Here is a 12,994-nt window from a genome sequence, read left to right as displayed (position 1 = left end):
GCAATCTTCCTGTCTCAGTTGAACTTTTATTGCAAAGTTTTGCAGTAAGCTTTGAAGGGTGACAGATTTTTCTGTATATCTACTACATGCTTACTTAGCTGCTACTCATGGAAAAAGAACCTATTAGATTAATCATTCTTGTCCAGAGGTCACCATTCATTTAACAAAGTTCTTTTCTTCGTTTAGGTACGACTCTATGCTCTGCCTTGAACTGCCAGTACCAGTGCCATGAGACGCCATATGGAGGAGCATGTTTTTGTCCCCCAGGTTATATCATCAACCACAATGACAGCCGTACCTGTGTTGGTAAGTGATGGGGGTCAGGGGCTACTTGTCTTTCATTACAGTACACTGATGGGTCCCCTGATCTCTGACATCAAGGAGGTTGCACTTGTGGAGAGTCGCCTTGGTCTGTCATAACAAAGAGCAACCCAGACCTCACAGAAAACCTGGCAAATAGGGAATTTTAACTCTGAGAAGGTTTGGTGTGTTGTACAAGGCAAAAGAGTGGTTCTGTCATGAGCGAGTTGACTAGCTACCTGGAACCTATCCACTACTTGATGAGGGCGGTAGTCCTTTTCTGTTTTCTTTTCAAGTATTTGGCATCAGGATTGGTGCAGCCATGCTGGTTATTGAATACTGAACTACTTCCATGAGGTTGGTAGACAGCTGCTGCTTGAGCCCAGCAAGCAGCCCTACCTTGCTCCCCTGGCCTCTTCTCCAGGATGCACAAATGTCCCCAGGATCCCACAACTAAAGAGTTGTTACCTGACACAGCAGAGGATCACCAGTTCATTGCTCAGGTGACTATACTGGTGGGTCAGTGCCTATGCTGGGCTGGCTACTCATTCCACTGATTGTGACATCCACTTGGAACTATCATTCAAGATGAGCAGATTCTTTATCATGATGCTTCCAGATGGTGGCTGGCATTAAACTAGACACCAGTACACCAACTATTTCCTCTTATCTCTCCTCTCTGACTTCAGAAATGATTTCTCCCATTGGGAGATTTTTGATTTTGATGCCAGCTTTATATCTCACTGTGATTAGGACAGGGCCTTATGATGGGAGAATTAGACATGACCAACTATCATCAGTTTTCGTTTTCTTAGTGAGTTGTTGGTGCTCTGATCTTTTTTTCCTTCTATCTGATTTTTGATACATGAACAACAAACATACTAGCAGGAAGTGATCACAGAGGTTTAAAGAAAACTATTTTTACTGCTGTTGGGAAAAGGCATCTGGAAGGCAATTGAAACTATTCATTAAGATTTGGTAGTCATCTATGGGTCTCCAAAATGATTCCGAATTTTCCCAGGATATTTATATTCTTTTGATATTCCTTAGAAATGTGAGGTATTCTTTAGGGCTTTTGGGATAGCAACAAACATGAAATGTGTAAGAAATGCTTCTAGAAAAGTATTTCATCTGAAATTATTATTTTAATATTATTAAAATATTAAAATTTTAATATTTTAGAACTATTTGGTAAAATTTGGTAAAAAATATTGAATTTAGATAAACCTAATGCAGTTATTCAGTCTTTAGTCTCAGCTCATGGCTTCCAACATAATTATACTTTGTCAAATACAGCTAATCTTAACAACTACTCATAGCCAGAAAAGCCTTTCTTTTTTTCTTTATTATTATTATTATTTTTCAGCAGAAGTGCTAGCAAACAGAAAAACGTATTGATACCAGAAATAAACTCTGGTTTGCAAATTAAACTTGAAATTCTTGAGAAAGTCTGCTCCTCAGCGTTACTTAAAACTATAATTGTCCTGAATGGTAATGCCTAGGTTTTCTTCTAGGGTTTTTATGGTTTTAGGTCTAACATTTAAGTCTTTAATCCATCTTGAATTGATTTTTGTATAAGGTGTAAGGAAGGGATCCAGTTTCAGTTTTCTACATATGGCTAGCCAGTTTTCCCAGCACCATTTATTAAATAGGGAATCCTTTCCCCATTTCTTGTTTTGTCAGGTTTGTCAAAGATCAGATAGTTGTAGATATGTGGCATTATTTCTGACGGCTCTGTTCTGTTCCATTGATCTATATCTCTGTTTTGGTACCAGTACCATGCTGTTTTGGTTACTGTAGCCTTGTAGTATAGTTTGAAGTCAGGTAGTGTGATGCCTCCAGCTTTGTTCTTTTGGCTTAGGATTGACTTGGCGATGCGGGCTCTTTTTTGGTTCCATATGAACTTTAAAGTAGTTTTTTCCAATTCTGTGAAGAAAGTCATTGGTAACTTGATGGGGATGGCATTGAATCTGTAAATTACCTTGGGAAGGATGGCCATTTTCATGATATTGATTCTTCCTACCCATGAGCATGTAATGTTCTTCCATTTGTTTGTATCCTCTTTTATTTCCTTGAGCAGTGGTTTGTAGTTCTCCTTGAAGAGGTCCTTCACATCCCTTGTAAGTTGGATTCCTAGGTATTTTATTCTCTTTGAAGCAATTGTGAATGGGAGTTCACTCATGATTTGGCTCTCTGTTTGTCTGTTATTGATGTATAAGAATGCTTGTGATTTTTGTACATTGATTTTGTATCCTGAGACTTTGCTGAAGTTGCTTATCAGCTTAAGGAGATTTTGGGCTGAGACAATGGGGTTTTCTAGATATACTATCACGTCATCTGCAAACAGGGACAATTTGACTTCCTCTTTTCCTAATTGAATACCCTTGATTTCCTTCTCTTGCCTAATCATGTCTAAAACACCAAAAGCAATGGCAACAAAAGCCAAAATTGACAAATGGGATCTAATTAAACTAAAGAGCTTCTTCACAGCAAAGGAAACTACCAGCAGAGTGAACAGGCAACCTACAAAATGGGAGAAAATTTTCGCAACCTACTCATCTGACAAAGGGCTAATATCCAGAATCTACAATGAACTCCAACAAATTTACAAGAAAAAAACAAACAACCCCATCAAAAAGTGGGCGAAGGACATGAACAGACACTTCTCAAAAGAAGACATTTATGCAGCCAAAAAACACATGAAAAAATGCTCACCATCACTGGCCATCAGAGAAATGCGAATCAAAACCACAATGAGATACCATCTCACACCAGTTAGAATGGCAATCATTAAAAAGTCAGGAAACAACAGGTGCTGGAGAGGATGTGGAGAAATAGGAACACTTTTACACTGTTGGTGGGACAGTAAACTAGTTCAACCCTTGTGGAAGTCAGTGTGGCGATTCCTCAGGGATCTAGAACTAGAAATTCCATTCGACCCAGCCATCCCATTACTGGGTTTATACCCAAAGGACCATAAATCATGCTGCTATAAAGACACATGCACACGTATGTTTATTGCGGCATTACTCACAATAGCAAAGACTTGGAACCAACCCAAATGTCCAACAATGATAGACTGGATTAAGAAAATGTGGCACATATACACCATGGAATACTATGCAGCCATAAAAAATGATGAGTTCATGTCCTTTGTAGGGACATGGATGAAATTGGAAATCATCATTCTCAGTAAACTATCGCAAGAACAAAAAACCAAACACCGCATATTCTCACTCATAGGTGGGAATTGAACAATGAGAGCACATGGACACAGGAAGGGGAACATCACACTTCGGGGACTGTTGTGGGGTGGGGGGAGGGGGGAGGGATAGCATTGGGAGATATACCTAATGCTAGATGACGAGTTGGTGGGTGCAGCGCACCAGCATGGCACATGTATACATATGTAACTTACCTGCACGTTGCGCACATGTACCATAGAGCCTAAAGTATAATAATAATAATAATAATAATAATAAAAAGAAAAAAAAACAATAATTGTTGGGCTCACTTGCCTATCATATGCCAAAAAAAAATTGGATTTTTATATCCAGTGAAACAATCCATTTGAGCTTTTCTTTGTGTTCATAGTGGGTAACTGTAGGTTTTTAATATCAGGACCACGTCCCAAAGTTGCCCATCTAATTGCTCCTCTGAAGTAACTGTATTCAACAAGGTACTTTAAGATCAAGTGACTTAAGTGAACTCTGGAATAATTTAAGAAGGCCCCCAAATTTCTAATCATTTTAAAACATTTTATAAATAAAAGTTATGATCTGCAGCTGGACTTAAATAAGATTGCAGGACACGTTTTGTGTTTTATTGTTATCATTACCATTATATTGGGATGCATTCAAGTAATTTACAGATACTTTTCACATGAATGCCCTTATTGGTTAGGTGGTGACCTGACTCTGGGAGCCCTGCCTGGATTTCAGGCAGCCCTGGGCAGAGGGGCAGCCTCACTTCTGCTCAGAGTGGGGTTCGTCTGTGGGTGTGAGGCCACTCCCGTGTCTTTGGCAAATGTCAGGCTCCTTTGCCCCCCTTCACTGCTACCCAGCTGCCAATCCCATTCCCAGCCTTTTAGTTCTTTAGGCATTTTCCTTTTCTCTTAGTAGAAAAGAAGTTCCAATAGAAATACCAGAAGCCACATTCTCAGTATTACATCAGCTTTTCTCTCTTTTTCCTTTATCAGCTCCCAAAGAGGAGTCGGGGCTGAGCTGTCTTACAGTTGAAACTTGATAGGCCATGAAGTCCTTTCAGGAAAAGTGATTTGTTCTTTCAGAATCCCCAATTCAGTCTTGTGATGGCCTACAAGCTGTTCTCAGTTTTTTGTTCCACCCTAGAGCCCAGATAACACATTTTCCATATTTTCCAACATATAAGTCTGTGGTGAGCCTTGGGTTGTATTTCCAAATGTCTAGGGCTTCCTAAATGTCAGAGATTCAGGCCACTTCAATTTTCAATAGCCCCTTACAAAGTGAAAGGCTGTCGTAACAAGGTTCTTGCTTTATAAAATTTTGCATTTAACCTACTAGTGAATGTAAGGCAGAATATTGCAGTATTATGTGTGCACAAGATAATTTCAGGATTAGAGAAGATACCACAATTAATAACACATTGGAAGTAGTGTGTTCTAATACTGGGGCACTAATTTTAAGTTCCACAACAGACATCTTGTTTCATTCCCGCCAGCACGTTTCTGGGACTTTAGTACAGACAACCTCATTTGGAGATAATCTGAAAAGTCTACATTTGAGGGCCTTTGTGAATATGAGGCCTCCTGCCACCTGCAGAGACCTTTTCTGTGACCTTTGCTGTCCTTCAAGAATGTGTCATTTGCCTCTGAGTTTTGAGGCTGGGTTAACATTTATTTCACATTTGTTTCAAAGAAGACTGTATTTTTCTGTCTTTATAGAGAACTCTTTAAATACATGACGTTAGGAAACTAGTTACACTTGTTTCGGCTGAGCTGAATTTTTAGGGGAATTGTTGCTTTGGTTTGCTCTCTGAAGCATTTCATTTCAACAAATACTCTCTGTATGGCTATAACCCTCTGCATGGCTGACACATTACACAGGCTTCAGGTGTTGGAAACCTATGCAACATTTATTATCTTAGACATGGCTCCCTAGTGAATACCTCGGTGGTAATCAAGAATAACATTGAATAATCCTGACACGAAATCTTGTGTCTTTCTACCATTCATCTGCCTCTGGTAGTCTTGACCTGGCAGTGGAAGCTCTGAGGCATGCTGAAGCAGTTTACTGGGCTCATTGTTTCTGATTGACAGGACATGCTGTTTGTTGACAGAATGACATCGTGGTGCAGAGTGAGGGCAGGGAGGTCATTCAGCATGATGGGGTTTCACACAGCCAGATGGATCAGAGGGTGGCCAAGGGGGTCTCAGTTAAAAAGGGGTTTTTGAATTATTTTCACAGCAGTATTTGTTGGTGGGAGGAGACAAAGAATAAAAAGGAAAGAAAAATAGATAAAGGTATTGGAGTGAGAGGGGGATTGTAAAGTAGTGTTTTAGTGTTTTGTGTGGTTTCCACTATCTTTTCTACTCTCATGAAAACCCTCAATTCTACTTTTATTTTTCTTGTCTTCATGCTAGCTGCTGATGGATGTTAATTAACCTTCATATTTCTCTATAGTGATCCAAGGATACAATCTTACTGTCACAAAAGTGACAGCAATTTTATACACTCATTCAAATCCTGTTTTTTGAGATAGGGTCTCACTGTCGCCCAGGCTGGAGTGCAGTGGCATGATCACGCTCACTGCAGCCTCCCACTTCAGCCTCCCCAATAGCTGGGACTACAGGCACGCACCTCCATGCCTGGCTAATTTTTTTTTTTTTTTAATTCTTGGTACAGATAAACCCTTGCCATATTGCCCAGGCTAGTCTCAAACCCTTGGACTCAAGCAATCCTCCCACCTTACCCTCCCAAAGTGCTGGGATTATAAGCGTGAGCCACCGTGCCTGGCCCACTCATTCAAATCTTTAAACCACTTGTAGTGCAGGTGATAGGAAGGGCATTTGTGCTACAGAATTCCTAGTTATGACTTCTCCACCTTTGGTTTCTTTCTGTTTGACATCAGAACTTCTGCTTAGAGTGACTCCAGATCCTTAGACGTAGTCTCATGGATCTAGCATTCAAAATGAAGTTATGACATTCTGGGGGTTTGAGGGAGAATGTCCTGTACTTTTTTTCCTGCTGAGGCAAAGCCTTAGGTGGAGCTTTCTCAGGGCTGAGTTGAGGGGACAGAAGGGATTCATCAGTGAGGGCATTTCACACCCTCACGTGGCCTTTCACTTGGTGTCCAGATTGGGCTGGGTTTTTTTTCCTTTGGTTAGTCACGGTCCTTGGAAAGAAAGATATGCTGGTTCATGTTGTTATGTTTAATCTGCAGGGAAAATGGGATCATTAGAAGAACCTTCTTGGGGCTGGATGCGGTGGCTCACGCCTGCAATCCCATCACTTTGGGAGGCCAAGGCGGGCTGATCACTTGAGATCAGGAGTTTGAGACCAGCCTGGCCAACATGGGGAAATGCCGTCTCTACTAAAAATACAAAAATATTAGCTGGGTGTGGTGGCGCGCACCTGTAGTTCCAGCTACTCGGTAGGCTGAGGTGGAAGGATAGCTTGAACCCGGGAGGTGGAGGTTGCAGTGAGCCGAGATTGTGACACTGCACTGCAGCCTGGGCAACAGACTGAGACTCCATCTCAAAAAAAAGAAAAAAAAAAAAGAAAAGAGAAGAAACTTGGCCTTTTGGCGGGTTATGGAATGGTGGGCCACCCAGCAGGAATGGTTGAACCCAATTCACAACTCTGACAGTTGCTGCAAATGTAATCAGATCATAGAAATCTGGAGAATTCTAGATTTGGGAGTGCAGTGGTTTCAGAAATTATAATCTACTTGAGAACTTCCTGAAACCAGAGGGTGTGGGAACTCTATTGTTACAGTTTGCATAGGTCATCTTCCCAGGGAAGCGAGCAGGGTGAAGGATGATGGAGAGTGGACGTGGACTTGGAAAGTCAGATGTACCAATTTCTGCACCCCTGAAGCCTTATAGTCTTTAAGAAAGACTCTTTTAATATTTTGTTGTGTTCTCCCCTCCATATTCTATTGTTTATGTCAATTATATTGGAAGTATTTTTACACAGTAGAACTGGGACTTCTCTGGTAATGAACAGAGCTCTGTCATATAAGGGAATTTCAATGAACACTTACTAAACGATTGAATAATAAGTTAACCAATAAGTAGAGGAGAAAAAATTTTTGATGTCTTGAAAATAAGTTCAATTTAATTTTGGTTATAATTTTTTGACATCAGAGGAAAGACAGCTGGGTAAATAGACCTTTCCAAATACTTTATTGCAGTCATAGATTTGTGTCTTCCTGAGGGACTGTCTATAGGCAGGTCTTACTTTATTCAGAAATAGTCCTGTCCAATAGAACTTTCTGCAGTGATGTAAATGTGTATCTTCACTCTCTCATGTTGTAACCACTAGTCATATGTGGCTATTGAGCACCTGAAATGTGGCAAGTGACTAGGAAAGCAAATTATTAATTTAATTTTATTTTAATTAATCTAAAGATACATTTAGATAGCCACAGGGGGTTAGTGGCTACCATATTGGAAAGCATAGTATTAAAGGGAAACATTTACACCAAAATTTATATATTTGTAAACTAACATTAAGAAATGAAATGCAGTACCATAGGGCTATGAATTCAGGAAGTGTTGTGCATTTTCTGTAAAGTTATCCTTCATGTAGGTTTAAAAAATGATGTAAATGCTCTTTTTCCTTACATGAAGATGGTTGTTATAAATTCTTAGAACCTATGCCTAACTCCACAGGGTGTTTATTTAGACATGGGCAACACCACATTCTTGGCCATCTTATCTAGGATTTTTGTCAGAGAGTGCTTAATAAATGCTGATAACCTTGACTACAAATGTGTATTTTCCATATGGCAGAGTTTGATGATTGCCAGATATGGGGAATTTGTGACCAGAAGTGTGAAAGCCGACCTGGCCATCACCTGTGCCACTGTGAAGAAGGGTATATCTTGGAGCGTGGACAGTATTGCAAAGCTAATGATTCCTGTGAGTAAATTATGGACACCTGTATCTCTGAACAGTAAACAGATTCTAATACCTTCTTTCCTTCCTTCTGATGACAACAGAGTTATCAGTATTTATGCTGTTGGCAGGGCTTTATCATTACAAATCAGGGATGGCTCCTACTGCCTAGAAAAATTGGTCAACATTAATTTCATACTTTGATTATTAAGGACCAATTTGTCGATTAATGGTGACCATTATTAATATTTTTTAATTGGTTGCTTGTTTACTTTGCCTAGGCTATCATGTCACCCAACTTTAATTGTGGAATAAATGCTATGCCTACATTTGATTGGCTTGTACATCTAACTTTTAATTAATTACCTACCACAAAAGTAGGTGACAACTATCTATAGAAATAATTTTCACAGTGTTCTTGCAAAATTTAGGGGTATTTCCAAATGGACATGCTAAATTTGGATTAAAAATTTTTTGAATGCCCTAACTCTGGATAATTTGTTGGAATCAATGTAAGACCGTGAAAACTAGAGAGTAGTACAGAGTAGTACAGAGTAGTAGAGAAAAGTCATGGAGAAAATCTGCAAAAAATAGATGAGGGCTCCAAAGCATTTTGTTGCTGTTGATTTCTCCGGACGAAGGTCTCAATATAAACTCCTATTTTTTCCAATAGTTATTTCACACTTCATTTTGAAGTGTCTTTGGTGTCTTCTGAAACTTAACTGCTCCCATGACTGAAGAATGTCCTATTTCCTATTTGTTTTTGTGTAGAAATACCTGATTTGCTGTGTAGTAACTTTTCAGTTCAGCGGATTTTTAACAATTCAATGTGTTTATTTTTGCATAGGTAACATATTTATATATTCACAAATTTTAAATTATAAGAAGATATGTAGTGAAATGCCTTCCTCCATAACTATTCCCCTTCACTTCCTCTTTCCTATGAGTAATTGCTGTTTCTTTATTTTAGTTCTAGAGATTTTTTAATGAATAAACAAGAATGTACAAATATAGATATTTAACTGTACTTATATATCTATATATGGTAGTAAACTATTTGCACAGTTCTGCATCTTGTGAATGTACTCAAGATATTTTCCAGAGCTTTCCGTATCAGCACGTGAAGTTATTTCTTAATTATTTTATTTATTTATTTATTTATTTTTGAGAATGAGTCTCGCTCTGTTGCCCAGGCTGGAGTGCAGTGGCGCCATCTTGGCTCACTGCAACCTCCACCTTCCGGGTTCAGGCAATTCTCTGCCTCAGCCTCCCGAGTAGCTGGGACTACAGGTGTCTGCCACCACACCCAGCTAATTTTTGTATTTTTATTGGAGATGGGGTTTCACCATGTTAGCCAGGATGGTCTCGATCTCCTGACCTCATAATCTACCCACCTTGGCCTTCCAAAGTGCTGGGATTACAGGCATGAACCACCGCATCCGGCCTTATTTATTTATTTTTGAGACGGAATCTTGCTCTTGTTGCCCAGGCTGGAGTGCAATGGCAACATCTTGGCTCACTGCAATCTCCACCTCTCGGATTCAAGCCATTCTCTTGCCTCAGCCTCCTGAGTAGCTGAGATTACAGGCCCCCACCACCACGCCCAGCTAATTTTTGTATTTTTAGTAGAAACGGGGTTTCCTCATGTTGGCCAGGCTGATCTCGAACTCCAGACTTCAGGTGATCCGCCTACCTGAGTCCCTCAAAGTGCTGGGATTACATGTGTGAGCCACTGCTCCCGGCCTTAATTATTTTTTTATAATGTCATAATATTCCTTTTTTTATGTTCATAATTTGTTTAACTAGTCCTCTACTGATGAACTTTTATATCATTCCTTATCTTTTGCTATTGCCAATAAGACTGCAATTAATACCTTGTTCATATATCATTTTGCATACCTGTAAGTAAACAGACAGAACGGATTTGGAACCACCATTACCATCTTTTTCAGAGTGATTTCCTGGTAATCTTTAAAATGTCTTCTGTGTTTAACAAAATCTAAAGTTGCACATGGGGCCAAGGTGCCCATATCATCAAGGAGTCTTGAAAATATCTGAGAAATACTCTCCTCAGTGTCATTGAAAGTGCATTGGACTAGCATCCAGAATGCTTGAATTCTTACCAAATTCTTCCTAACTTACTGAGATTTTGGACACTTCATTAAGCCTTTTTGTGCCTCAATTTGCCCTTCTGTAAAATGGATAGAATGATAGCTATCTGTCTGCCTCAGAGGTTTATGTTAAAATCAGGTAAGACAACGTAGAAGATAGCATTGGAAAAAGCAGAAAGCATATCAGTTGTAGGCTACTTCACCATCCTTGCTCACCTGAAGGAGTGGTGATGCCTTCCTTCTTCGCATTTAGTTGGCGAGGCCTCCATTATCTTCTCCAATGGTCGGGATTTGTTAATTGGTGATATTCATGGAAGGAGCTTCCGGATCCTAGTGGAGTCTCAGAATCGTGGAGTGGCCGTGGGTGTGGCTTTCCACTATCACCTGCAAAGAGTTTTTTGGACAGACACCGTGCAAAATAAGGTAAATAGAAATTTCAGGAGCTGAATGGAACCCTGAGCACAAAGTGTTGACAGCTTTTCACTTTTAGAGGGAGTAGAGGGGAAAGTTCCTTTGTTTTCTAACAAAAAAGGCCCTTGAGATATTTTATGTTAATCAGCACCTTTTCCATGCTATACTATTACATGTGACCTATTAAACAAAGCAGTCTATTATATGGATTAGCCTTGAGCAACTTTTAATTTTATTCGAAGTGGAGTCCAAGAGCCTAATTAAAAGAAATAGTAGACATTCTTTCAAAACTGGATAGATATTTGGTAGTAATTTTTGAAATTTGATCATTTAAAATGTAAAAAGCACACTGCTTTTCTGGATGATAAAAATCAGATTTTTAGCTGCATCTTCTAAATGGAACTGTAATTCAGGATTGAGTAACAAATATTGACAGTATTTTGTTTAATGGCCAAAATTTTGTTCCACTGTCTTATTTGGAAAGTGTGATAGGTTTAATTTCATCTTGGAGTAATGCAATGGAGATTTTTGAAACATAAATTTCAGAAACTCTTAAAGAGTTATGGAATTTTATTTATTTCTTCTTACATTTTATGATACCATTAATACAATTCTCATTTATTTAAATTATAACTTGCATGAAATTTCTGAAAATTGAGAATTTAGATTTTTAGCAATTCTGATTTGATTATAGCTAAAAAAAATCAAAACAAACCATGTAGTTAGTGATGCTGAAGAAATATAATAATTTTGGTTTTTCTTTCAGGTTTTTTCAGTTGACATTAATGGTTTAAATATCCAAGAGGTTCTCAACGTTTCTGTTGAAACCCCAGAGAACCTGGCTGTGGACTGGGTTAATAATAAAATCTATCTGGTGGAAACCAAGGTCAACCGCATAGATATGGTAAATTTAGATGGAAGCTACCGGGTTACCCTTATAACTGAAAACTTGGGGCATCCTAGAGGAATTGCCGTGGACCCAACTGTTGGGTAAGTGATGTGAAAACATATTGATTCCTGTATTTTTAGAATTTTCTCTCTCCCTCTATACGCTGAATATCCACTGAATTAATCGAAGGCTCATTCTGATTTCTTTTAGGCTCTATACTCTAGAACTCATGTCTATTTTGTGCCCTTATTTATAGAAGCTTTAAGAGAGTTTATTAAATATAATCCTATTTGAGGACATGTCACCCAAACACACCTACTGGTGTACTAAAAATACTTGTTGTTTTGGGACTATGAATTTTATTCTTAGTGTTTGCCACGTTTTCCTAGCTAAGAGATTGGATTCTGTGTTCTAACTCAATCTAATAATATTATTACAACTAAACATTACTTATGTTTCATTATTGTTAAGATGATTACTCTAACATGAATTAGCTGTAAAGATTTTTAAAGATGGAGGTTGGAACTATTCCTTTCAGAACTTTCTTGATACAGGCTGGGATTCAGGTATCAATGCTAATATCTCATTACAAGTTGTTCAGTCTGAATCAACCCAGCAATACCGATAATGCTTTTCTCCAGGTTTAAATTTAAATTTCCCAATCTTCACATTTGAGAAGTGTTACAGGAGACTTAGCTTTCTCCTAGAATTTCACAATTGGGTCTTAGGACCCTTGGATAAGCTTTAGGCTATTTTAGTCTTGGTGAATGAAGATTATTCAGTTCTGCTTCATTATATCAGCTATCCTTCCTTGAAAATGATGGAAATGTTCTCTGTGCCTCAGAATGGAAAACTGAGGAGCAAAATGGCTTGATAGCTTCTTTTGAAAGGTATTTGTAAGTTTTCCTGGGTGTAAAAAAGAGAAGCAAAGGACAAATAAAGGAAACAGAGGAGAAAGTTCAGAAGGTGAATATGAATTTTTTTTTTTTTGAGACAGGTTCTTGCTCTGTTGCCCAGGCTGGAGTGCAGCTGCACAATCACGGCATGCTGCAGACTTGAACTTCCGGGCTCAAGCAATCCTCCCACCTCAGCTTCCTGAGTAGCTGAGACTATGGGCAAGTGCCATCATGCCCGGCTAATCTTTTAATTTTTGTAGAGATGGGGTCTTGCCATGTTGCCCAGGCT

At 38.9% G+C, this 12,994-nt stretch overlaps 1 protein-coding gene across 2 annotated transcripts in view; it reads left to right on the top strand.

Moving 5' to 3' along the window:
• LRP2 (LDL receptor related protein 2) overlaps positions 1–12,994 on the top strand; it is a 232,305-nt gene that overhangs the window by 70,612 nt on the left and 148,699 nt on the right. For both annotated transcript variants that reach the window (XM_024243330.3, XM_054549456.2), the window contains exons 9-12: positions 187–306; positions 8,294–8,422; positions 10,763–10,932; positions 11,687–11,910. In XM_024243330.3, coding sequence (XP_024099098.3) covers positions 187–306; positions 8,294–8,422; positions 10,763–10,932; positions 11,687–11,910 — 643 coding nt within the window. The remainder of the gene's footprint in view (positions 1–186; positions 307–8,293; positions 8,423–10,762; positions 10,933–11,686; positions 11,911–12,994) is intronic.

This window comes from Pongo abelii, chromosome 11, assembly GCF_028885655.2.
Source record: "Pongo abelii isolate AG06213 chromosome 11, NHGRI_mPonAbe1-v2.0_pri, whole genome shotgun sequence".
NCBI lineage: Eukaryota > Metazoa > Chordata > Mammalia > Primates > Hominidae > Pongo > Pongo abelii.
The sequence above is the reverse complement of the archived record's forward strand: the minus strand, read 5'-3'. Positions and strand labels throughout refer to the sequence as shown.